This window comes from Giraffa tippelskirchi, chromosome 14, assembly GCF_054371585.1.
Source record: "Giraffa tippelskirchi isolate mGirTip1 chromosome 14, T2T-mGirTip1v1.2.pri, whole genome shotgun sequence".
Lineage (NCBI taxonomy): Eukaryota > Metazoa > Chordata > Mammalia > Artiodactyla > Giraffidae > Giraffa > Giraffa tippelskirchi.
Genome location: NC_137288.1, coordinates 54,384,736 through 54,397,233, shown reverse-complemented (window position 1 = coordinate 54,397,233; position 12,498 = coordinate 54,384,736). Strand labels below are relative to the sequence as shown.

General features: G+C 36.9%; 1 protein-coding gene across 3 annotated transcripts in view; it reads left to right on the top strand.

Annotated features, from left to right (window-relative positions):
• PIEZO2 (piezo type mechanosensitive ion channel component 2) overlaps positions 1–12,498 on the top strand; it is a 245,990-nt gene that overhangs the window by 77,709 nt on the left and 155,783 nt on the right. For all 3 annotated transcript variants that reach the window (XM_081561679.1, XM_081561678.1, XM_081561677.1), the window contains exon 3: positions 8,545–8,670. In XM_081561679.1, the coding sequence (XP_081417805.1) occupies positions 8,545–8,670 (126 nt within the window). The remainder of the gene's footprint in view (positions 1–8,544; positions 8,671–12,498) is intronic.

Below are 12,498 nucleotides of genomic sequence, written 5' to 3'. Positions count from 1 at the left end.
ATGCGTGCTAAGTCATTTCAGTTGTGTCCGACTCTTTGTGACCCTGTGGACCATAGCCCACCCACCAGGCTCCTCTGTCCATGGGATTCTCCAGGAAAAAATATTGGAATGGCTTGCCAGGCCCTCCTCCAGGGGATCTTCCTGACCCAGGGATTGAACCCACATCTTCTGTGGCTCCTGCATTGCAGCCGGATTCTTTTACCACTGAGCCACTGGGAAGCCCATCTAATAGGTATTTACATTCAAGCTCATTTTGAAGAGAAAAGAAAAAAGCTTTATGTATCAACTTGCTTTTCATGTGCTCTGTCTGGAGCCTTAAATTATGGGCAATTCATAAAATAGAAATACTTGCTTTCCAAGTATTTTTTTCTGAATGCTATGTATATAGACCACATGGTGCTTCTACTACGTCTTTCTAAATAAATTGTAGTCAGATAATAAAAGTATCTTGGGGAAGGCTAAAGGAGACTTTAAAAAGTATTTTTTAAAAAAAACCTCTTTAAATTCTGTATTTATACAGAATTTGCATTTAATTCAGTAACTTTGGGGCTTCCCTGGCAGCTCAGTTGGTAAAGAATCTGCCTGCAGTTCAGAAGACCTGGGTTCAACTCCTGGGTTGGGACAATCCCCTGGAGAAGGAAATGGCAACCCACTCCAGTATTCTTGCCTGGAAAATCCTATGGACAGAGGAGCCTGGCAGACTACAGTCCATAGGGTCACAAGAGTCGGACATGATTTAGTGACTAAACCACTATCCATAAAACCATATCAGTGAATTTTTTTTGCTGTTTCATTCTTACCGCAAAGAAGATTGCACAAGGCTCAGAGCTCTTCTGGAAGAATTGCTCAAATAGGGGGATGTATTGCTTCTTAATAAGAAAATTTCCAGATTAGCTTACAACCATGGGAATCATAGATCTTTCATATTAAAAGTCACCTTTAACATCACTTGAAACCATAGATCAGAAGTGGTGACTGTAGCAATAACCTCTGAATTCTTTCAAAAGTGTAATAAATGAGGAGTTAGATTTATATTTAAATCCCAGTTACTGGATGGAATCTATGGAGTAACTGTTGTCTTTTTTAAAGCTCTATTTGAGGAAATATATTAAAAATAAACAAAATCAATCAATAAAACCCAAGTTAAAGTTGATTGGAAAAACTCTACTTTTTCTTCCTTGTTATTTATTCCTTCCATTAATGTTTAATTTCTTCTGCTTAATGACCAGAGAAAACAGTGTATAATTATGCAGGTTGGTGCCATGTCATGCTGGCCATGAATTGCCGATTTTGTGAATCAGCTATTTGAGTTACTTTGGGAAATCATCCTGAAGTTGGTATATATAGTTTTGATTTCTTTTAAACATATGCCCTGTTTTCTTATGATTCTCATTATGAATGATTATTTATTAGGTGAAATAGCTTTGGATAATTCATATTTCTTGTATAAATAAGAGGGACTACTCAAAACACATGGGCAACATAACACCCTCAATTATTCCTGTGCACACAAAATACTTCCAAAACCAGAAAAACAAAGATCATTTCTAGAAATACCCTGAGTTAATTGGAGCATGGCTGTAATTGGGGTGTGTGTATGTGAGTGTGTATATGTGTGTGTGTGTGTGTGTGTAAGAGAACAAATATCTTTTTACTCTTTCTTGTTGCTCTTACTCATGACTGGAGTTCCACATTTCTCTTTTTTTTTAATAAATTTATTTATTTTAGTTGGGGGCTAATTACTTTACAATATTGTAATAGTTTTTGCCATACATTGACATGAATCAGCCATGGGTTTACATGTGTTCCCCTTCCTGGACCCCCCACCCACCTCCCTCCCCATCCCATCCCTCTGGGTCATCCCATTGCCCCAACCCTGAGCCCTTGTCTCATGCATCGAACATGGAATGGTGTTCTGTTTCACATATGGTAATATACATGTTTCAATGCTATCCTCCCAGAACATCCCACTCTCACCTTCTCCCTCAGAGTCCATAAAATTGTTCTATGCATCTGTGTCTCTTATTCTGTCTCGCATATAGGGTTATCGTTACCATCTTTCAAATTCCATATATATGCATTAGTATACTGTATTGTTGTTTTTCTTTCTGGCTTACTTCACTCTGTATAATGGGCTCCAGTTTCATCCATCTCAGTAGAACCGATTCAAATGTATTTTTTTAATGGCTGAGTAATATTCCATTGTGTATATGTACCACAGCTTCCTTATCCATTCGTCTGCTGATGGACATCTAGGTTGCTTCCATGTCCTGGCTATTATAAACAGTGCTGCGATGAACATTGGGGTACACGCTTCTCTTTCAATTCTGGTTTCCTTGGTGTATATGCCTAGCATTTCTCTTTCGTATCATTGTCCTTCAGCCTGAAGAAACTACGTTCATGTTTCTTTTAGAGCAGATCTCCAGGTGACAAATACTCTCTGTTTTCCTTCATCTGAAAATGTTTTCATTTGCCTTCATTCCTGACGGATGTTTTCACAGGGTATAGAATTCTGGGTTCGTAATTCTTTTCCTTCATAACTTTAAAGATGTTGTTCCAGCTATCCTGGTCTTAATCATCTGTGATGAAAAGTACATAGTAATTCAAACTGCTGTCCCCCTGTGTATAATGTGGCATTTTCTTCTCTCTGCTTTCAGAGTTTTTCTTTACCTTGGGTTTCTAGCAGGTTGGTTATTTTGAATCTGGCATGGTTTCTTCAAGTTCATCCTTTTTAGAGTTTGCTGAGCTTGTTGAATGTGTAGATTATGTCTTCAAAAAATTTGGGGAACTTTTGGCTGTCATCCAATCTTTTTCCTGCGCTAGTCTCTCTTTCCTCCCCTTCAGTAAACCTAATGACAGAAATGACTCAAACATGGACCTTTGATCCTTTGATCTGAGGCCTGAGAACCTATGAATTTTTTTTCCAATCTTTTACTCTCTGATATTCACAGTGGATAATTTCTATTAATCTCTTCAAGTTACTAGCTTATTTCTTTATCATCTCTACTCTACTACTGAGTCCATCAAGTGAATTTTAAATTTCAGATACTATAATTTTTTCAATTCTAAATTTCTCTTTTTTTCTGTTTCTCTACTGACAGCTTACATCTTTCCATTCATTTCAAGATTGTTTACCTTGAGCTCATGGAGTGTGGTTGTAATGGACGTTTTAAAGTCATTTTCTAATAATTTAAACATCTGGATAATTTCAAGGTTGACTTTATTGTCTTTTCTCTTGTGACTTGGTCAGATTTTCCTGGTGTTTTCTATGCCAAGTAATATGGGTTTATATCCTGGTCACTTTGAATATTACGTTATGAATCATTGGGTCATCTTAAATCCTCTGGAGAAAGTTGTTTTTTTTCCCCTTTGTTTCTCTGTTTCCAACAGACAGTCAGTCTGGTTGGTTTCAGCTCACAAGCTTTGTCTCACTTTCAGTGACTGGTGGTTCCAATGTCAGTTAGTTCTCAAAACTTTGCTTTCCTGTTTGGGTCTGCCCTGCACACACACCCCTCAGGGGTCAGTCTGGGACCCATGTGGTTCTTTATATGGTAGTTCGGTTCTCAAAGTTCCTTTGGGTCTATGGCACACATGTGTAGCTTAGGGGTGAGACCAGGACTTGTACTGGTTTATAACAGAATTAGAGGATTCTCACCTCTGCTTCATAATTATGTAACAGTTGATACAGACACACTTCCATCTGATACCAAGTACCTTGAAATGATATACAGTATATGCAAAAAGATAGGTCACTCTAATACAAGAACATGTGAGGCTTGTGCTATAAAAAGTACAAAATTGTGAAGACACATGATACTACATTATGGTAAACATAATATCATATGAGTTTGATATAATAAGGGTTATTTAAAAGTTATCAACAAAATGGCTTTGATTCCTAGATCTCTCATTGATGACTTTGACAAGTATTTATGTGTACCTTCTGGTATTTAATTAGAGCCATGTTTCTTGATATTAGTGCCTGGACCTTAGCTTGGCTTACGCTCTGCTAAGTTTTGAATCAAAAGAAGAAAAGACCAGAAATGATTAGCGATGTTTTATAAAGAACATTCTCAGACTCAAAGACATAGAAAACAAACTAATGGTTGCCAAAGGGGGAGGGAGGATATAAATTATGAGATTGGGGTTACCAGATACAAACTACTATATATAAAATTAATAAACAACAAGCTCCTACTGATGTTCAAATAAATAATAAACCATAATGGAAAATAATATGAAAAAGAACATGTATATGTATGTATGACTTCCCTGGTAGCTCAGTTGATAAAGAATCTGCCTGCAATGCAGGAAACCCAGGTTCGATCCCTGGGTGGGGAAGATCTCCTGGAGAAGGAAATGGCAACCCATTCCAGTATTCTTGCCTGGAAAATCTCATGGACAGAGGAGCCTAACAGGCTACAGTCCATGGGGTCTCAAAGAGTTGGACACGACTTAGCGACTAAACCATAAACCATTTAGTCTTCAGCTCTTGAGACCCCTTTCCCCAGTTCCCTTGGTCACAGAGATGGAATGGGATGGGGGGAGACTCGATGTCTTCAGGGCAGTAACTGCTTTGAAACCAGGCGTCTTTGGGGCAGGATCAGGAGGGGAAAAAAGCATTTTGAAAGAGTATATATTTGGTGGTCTTATACTCCAATTAATTAATTTAGTCTTATTGTTAGTTTGGAAGAAGTTATAGGGTTGGAACAAGATAGATACAACAAAGTCCTACTCTATAGCATAGGGAATTGTATTCAATATCTTGTAATAACTTACAATGTAAAAGCACCTGAAAAAGAATATATGCAATGTAAAAATTAATTAACCAATTGATTAAATTTTCTATGTTTTAAAAGACAATCTTATATAGGCAAACATCCTTCAAAAGTAAACAAGGAAGAAGTAATAGAGGAAATGAGTAACAAAAAGCTATGACATACAGAAAAGCATAGCAAAATGACAGAAATGTATCCTTATCAGTAAGTATTTTAACATAATTAGATTAAACTCTGCAATGAAAGGTAAAGGTAGCAGAATGCATAATAAAATATAACCCAAGTATGTATTGTCTGCAGGAGATTCATTTAAAATCCAAAGAAGAGTTGGTTGAAAGTGGAAGGATAGATGTCCTATACAAATAATAACCAAAAAAATACTGAGGTGGCTACATTAATATTAGACAAAATATACTTTGAGTCAAGAATCATTACAAAAGGACATTGTATATTGATAAAAGGTCAATTCAAGAAGATGTAACAATTATAAACATTTACTCAACAAACAGCAGAGCCCCAAAATATATGCATCAAACAAATTGGCAGACTTAAAGGGAGAAATAGATTATCATACAGTAATAACTGGCTATTTCAATAGCCCACTTTCAATACTGGAGAGAAAACCTAAATAGAAGAATGACGAAGAAAAAGAAGATTTGAACAATACTATAAACCAAGTAGGCCTAACAGATAAATATGAAACCTTCCACTCAACACTATGAGGATACATATTATTCTCAAGTTTATATGAAATATGCTCCGGGGTGGATCATGAAAAAATTCTCCCTAAATTTTAAAAGATTGAAAGCATACAAAGTATCTTCTCAAAGTGCAATGGAATGAAACTAAGAAATTAATAACAGAAGGAAAATTGGAAAATTCACAGGTCTATGGAAATTAAGCCCTGCATTCTTAAATACCAGCAAGTCCAAGAGATAACTACAAGGGAAGTTAAACATTATTTAAAGGATTTCTCTGGTGCTGCAGTGGTTAAGACTCTGTCTGCCAGTGAATAGGACAGGTTTGATCCCTGATCAGGGAAGATTCCACATACCATAGAACAGATAAGCCCGTGCACCACAGCTACTTAGCCTGAGCTCTAGAGCCTGTGAGCCGCAACTATGAAGCCCGTGTGCTGAAAACCACACCTGTGCTCCGCAACAAGAGAAGCCACCACAATGAGAAGCCCATGTACTGTGAAGAGTAGCCCACCCTCACCGCAACTAGAGAAAGCCAACACAAAGCAATGAAGACTCAGCACAGCCTTAAATAAATAAATAAATAATGTTTAAATGGTATGAAGAGAGTAATCTATACATGTGTAAAAGAAAGAATACTTAAACGCAAACGGAAACAAAACATAACATGCTAAAAATTACTGGATGCACAAAAGCAATGTTCACCGGGAAATTAGCTGTAAACAACTGTATTAAAAAAAAGAATGACCTTAAATCAATAACCTAGATTTACACCTACAGGAGTGGAAAGGAGAAGGGCAAACTAAACCTTAAACCAGCAACAGGAAGGAAGAAATAAAGATGAGAGCAGAGCTAAATGAAACAGAGACTAGAAAAACCATAGTGAGAATCAGCAAAACCAAAAGTTGGCTCTTTGAAAAGTTCAACAGAATTGACAGACCCTTAACCAAACTTGAAAATCAAAAATGAGACAAAATGAAGCATTTTAGTTATATTTATAACAGTTTAGACCTTTAAACTTCAACTTTAAGGCCAATTATCTGTTCTTTTCAGGACTTACAACTGATTGAATGGGCCCACCCAGATTATCAACGAAAAATATGTTAAAGTCAGTTCATTACAGACTTTAGCAGTATCTGTAAACTCACAGCAACATTTGATCAGTGTTAGATTATACTGACACCTTGACAAAGCCATTACAATATAGTTTTGTTTGCTAATTTACGCTATATCTTGCTTTCTATTTGATTATTGCCAACCCAGAGGAGCTATACTTACTTTTGCAAGATGATGTTGCATCTGAATCATTTTTGTGTATTTTTTCTAATAATTAGTCTGTGGATTAAGTTTGACATCCTATATTGATGATAAGGTCATCTGCAAATGATTCCATTTGATCACATTACTGGCAAATAATTCTAGTTATTACAGCTCTTCTTTCTTTTTCTTATCTTATAACATTGGCCAGTATACATAGTGATATAAGTGATGAGGGTTTCAGGTGTCCTTGGTTATTCTCTGATATTAATACAACTATGTCCACAATTCCACCAGAAACAAGATATTTGCTTTAGTTATGGTATAAATTCTTTATTATCTTAAGGCCATTTCCTTCTATTCCCAGTCTTCAGAATATTATATTGTCATAAACAGATTTTGAACTTAATGAAATTCTTCTATGTATCCATTAATAAAATCATCAAATCAGCCTACCAGTGTATGATTTAACATTACAGATTTTGTTACTATTAAGCCACATTTGTTTTTCTGCAACAAAGCTTATTTTGATGTATTTTTTTAACTTCAGATTCCTTTTTACTGTCTATATATTTGCCTTGAACTTTACTTTAAAAAATTTTTTTACAGTAGGTCCTTTTTGGTTATCTCTGTACATGTTGATCCCAAACTCCTAACTATCTTGCCCCCCTGCTTCTCCCTGGTAACCATAAATTCATTCTCTAAATCTGTGAGTCTGTTTCTGTTTTGTAAATAAGTTCATTTGTATCATTTTTAAAATTTTAGGTTCCACATATAAGTGATGTCATATGATATTTGTCTTCGTCTGACTTAGTTCACTTAGTGTTGTATTTTACTTTGCTATTTCAGCTGGTGAGCAAATATTGTTCTCAAATAATTTGTGTCTATATTCATAAGTAAAGTGGCCTTATAATTTCCTTCCCTTTTCTAGCCTTATTTAATTTTGAAATTAAACTTACTCTAAATTGTAAAATGTTTTAGGCAACTTTCCTTCTTTTTCTACTCTCTGGAACTACTTTTATAAGATAGGGATTATCTGTTCCTTCAAAGTTGCCAGAACTCCCTTATAAAGCTTTCTGGACCAGAGGCTTTTTAGTGGTTCCATTTTGTGGTAACATATCCTATGATAAGGGCTTTCCAGGGGCTCAGTGAATAAGAATCCCCTTGCCAATGCCAGAGCTGCAGGAGATGAGGTTCAAATCCCTGGGTCGGGAAGATCCCCTGGAGTAGGAAATGGCAACCCACTTCAGTATTCTTGCCAGGATAATCCCATGGACAGAGAAGCCTAGCAGGCTTCAGTCCATGGGGTCACAAAGAGTCAGACACGACTGGGCACACAAACATACAAGCAAGCATCCTGTGATAAACACATTTTTAATCAGTGTTAATCATATAATTTTATAAAGGTAATAAGTTGCTTTTAGCTTTAAACTAATAATTAAGACAGTCACTATTACATTTCATATACTTTTGAGTCGTTCTATAGAACAGATTGCGGTGCTGTACTTAGTCGCTGAGTCGTGTCTGACTCTGCTACCCAACGGCCTGCAGCTCGCCAGGCTCCTCTGTCCATGGCGATTCTCCAGGCAAGAACACTGGAGTGGGTTGCCATGCCCTTCTCCAGGGGATCTTCCCAACCTAGGGATCAAACTCAGGTCTTGCACATTTCAGGCGGATTCTTTACCGTCTGAGCCACCAGGGAAGCCCATAGAACAGATTATGTAGACACATCTCCTATGTGAACTTGTGGGAAGGTCAGAATGAGTGTGGTCATCCTACCTTCACTCACGTCTCCGTGCTCTCCTCCCCAGGACACACGGGACGGTTGTTAAAGTCTCTGTGCTTCACCAGTCTCTCCTTCCTGTTGCTGCACATCATTTTCCACATCACGTTGGCAAGTCTGGAGGCACAGCACCGCATCGCTCCTGGTTACAACTGTGAGTATGATGGGGCCTTTTTATCATGCTGTGAACCTACCTAACAAAGCTATGTGTTTTGACACTCATAGAAATCTAGGCAACAATTACATTAAAAAAAAACTGTGGCAGTTTTTGGCCATTTGTCAACCTCATGCATTATAAATATATACAAAGTAATTCATGTGCCTTGACAATGGGGTAATGTGAACAACTTAATTAATGCATCTTCAACACATATTAGCTACTAGACTCCAATCTGTATGTAACACACTATGGCTGGGTGTAGTCTAAAAAAAAAAATCAAGATTTACATACAGACCCTAGAGCTTTCATTACAGCTAGTGAGATGAGACAGGTACAGTATGTACCAGGATAAATAAGAGTATAAAAGTTGAATAATATTATACAACAGTGACCTCAATCCATTTCTAAAGCATAATGTAAGATTTCGCTCATCTTTATGGGGAAAAGTGAACAAGAGTTTCTTTTTCAAACTGGGATTACTTTTTGTTATTCATAATGAAATGATATATCTTACACACATTATATTTTAAGGTTTTGATCTGAAAAAGCCAACACATACATGCTTTATCTAGGTAGTATCATCTTTCTAAAATTAATCTGTTATCAGATAAATTCTACTCCTATTTTTGTAGGATGTGTGTTTGTCATTTGAAAAAAAAAACAACAAGGATTTCAAAGAGATGGAATACAATCCACATGTTTTAATTTAAACCTGAAGAAACCCTGAGATATTTGGAAAAGACTAAATTAATAGTTTTAAGTTGTCAGTTTTTCACTGAGGAACTCGTTTGTGGGTTTGAAATTTCCTGATCTTTCATAAGTGCAAGCACAAGTAAAAGAAGTAAAACAATCCTTCCCAGTAAAATAAAGAGATTAAAATTCTTCATGGATCAAAGAATATTAGCATAAATGTAGTGAGAGATTCTTTAGTAAAATCCAGAGTTATAGATTATTCAGTATCTCTCACTGCATAACTTTCAGAGAGCTAAACTTCACAGAGCTAAGTTAGTGTTCGTTTTGGCCATTTTATTAAGTGCCCAGGTCCTTGGATAATAACACCCATCAAAGTGATTCTTGGTTTAAGATCTATGAATTAAGATATGTTTTAAAAAAGACTTAGATAGAACTCACATACTGTAAAATTCACCCATTTAAGGAATGCAACTCAATGGTTTTTAGGTTGTGCACCCATTACTCCTCTCTAATTCCAGAAACCTCTCATCACCCCAAGAAGAAACCCTGCACCCATGAACACTATGCATCCTTCTTCCCCTCTCCATGCATTCCTAGGCAACCACTAATTTACCTTCTGACTCTAGTGGATTTACCTGCTCTGGGCATTTCATCCAAACAGAATTACATGATGTCTGTGTCTGACTTCTTTTACTCAACGTAATGTTTTCAAGGTTCATCTATGTTGTAGCCTATGTTAGGACTTCATTCCTTTTTGTGGCTCTATAATATTCCATTGTTACAATGTGGTTTTAATGTCTGATGAAAGTCACATCATTATTAAAAACTTGATAAAATACAATGTTTAAATAATGGTACTTTAGTTATATTATTAATATGATAGGAGGCATTTATTACACTTGGCCAGATTCAGGTCTTTTTGAACTTAGAAGAAATGTTAGCAGTGTTTTTTTACTGTTTCTGAATCAAAAATCCTTTGGGTAGGTCTTAATCAGGCATTCCCAGAGCCAGAAGGAGGGATTTTTTACCCGTAAGTATTTCCTGAACAGCTTGCTACCTTCCCCACAATAAAAGCTGAATTTGAAGCAAAAAAGGTAGGTGTGAGAGGAAGAACATGGAAAAATTATTTGATACATCGCATCCAGATGAGATTCCATAATCCAATTATATAATGTTATATATTCTGTATATATAATGTTTTGACATCAACATTTTATTTTCTTTCTCTTGAGTAATAACTCATACCATGGCAATGTAGAAGATAAAATATCTCTTTGTTTTAAGAAAGGGTATTTCATAAATAATAAGTTATCTTTATCACTGAAAGTATTTAATCACAAAATATATTACAACTGATCAGATTTTTCAAACTTGAGTTTACAAATATGTATCTTGCCTGTGTCTGCAAATACTGTTTGGTGCTGAGTGATGTTGTAGACAGAACTGTGCTGGAGGGTGTCTAGATTAGGATATGAACACATAATTTCCTCTGATCCAAAGTCTAGGTCTTTCTATTTTTATTCAAAATAGTATTTGCAACAATTCTACAAAGGTCAAAACAAAAATGAAATGTGAAATGCTAAGACTATATTCCATTTTTCACATTTACAAATGAATTTACTGTATGTGGAGGAGCCTCTCCTATAAGGTATAGATAGAGACAGAAAGACATACAGACTTAAAGCACACACACACACATCATACATCACACATACACACACAAACACACACAGATCACACACATAGAGATCAGACGTCACACCCACACACCACACATACACAGATCACACACACAGCACACATCTTGCACACACACAACATACACATAGATCACACACACATGTTATACATCCTACACACACATGCATCACACACACACACAACACACACATACACATCACACACACGTCACACCCACACACCATACACACACATCACACACATACACATCACACACACAAAGCACACATACCACACACACACATCACACACATACACATCACACATAAACCACACACAAACCACACATCACACACAAACCACACATCACACACACCTCACATATGCACACACACAGAAGCTTGTACTCATGTTTCTCCTTCTTCCCAGGCCAGAGTCCACATTACTTAGACCCTTTGGATGGAACCTATGTTGGTGTCCTGGGCTGCCTTGCTCAGTGGTGAAAGTAGAGACCAGTCAGATCTGGCCTCTTGACATGTCTCTTACTGGCCATTCCCTGCAGCACAGTCTTGGAGAGTCAGACCTGCCTTTCCTAACCTCACAGCTGAATATGTGGGCTTCCAGACACCGTATATTCCTAGGGATCATTCTATTCATGCGCAGTGCTTTCTGCTGTTACTCTTCACGGAGATGTGTCTTGAACATGTCCAAATCTATCCTACTGTCCTTCTTTCCTTTTTGACGTCTCATATAAAAGCTCTGTTCTCTTCCACTCAGGTCAATATAATAGAAATCTAACAGTAAACTTTATTCCTAACAAGTTAAATTCTACTTTGAAGCTTATCTCCACAAAAGTGGATGTTCCAATGTGAAGTTCCAACATTTTTGAGGAACTCACCACAGAGAAGGGAGAGGCAAAAGAATGAGTTAGAGGAGGGATGTGAGCCCCATGAGCACCTTGAGAGTGAGTCTACAAAGAGAAATCACCAGTGTCTCCTAAAAACCAGTGATGCTGCAAACCATCGGTGCACCAGGTCTACAGAGTTTTTTTGTTCAGCTTCATGTGCAGTGTTTAAAAATCATACATTCTTGAAAAGGGATAAAAGAGGAGAGCAAACAAACTTCAGAGCTTTGCAAACTAGTTTAGTCCAAGGTTGACACAGACCAGGTTTTCAGCCTGGAGCATTTTTTAATGATCAAGTTACATAAACTCTTGAAAAACCCTGTCCCCGTGGTAATGGAAACACTGACTTTTCATTTGGGGCTGACTTCACCTTATTCGTGTTATTGTTTCTCTAGCATTTGCAGTTTCGATTACACCATCCGAGCTGTAAACACAAACTCTGCTGTTTTGATATCCCACATTTGACGTTCTGCCTTCTTTTGACATCTGTAGATGTAAAGTAGCAAAACTTCAATGAAAAGGCACAGAGTGCCCGTGCCGTCTGA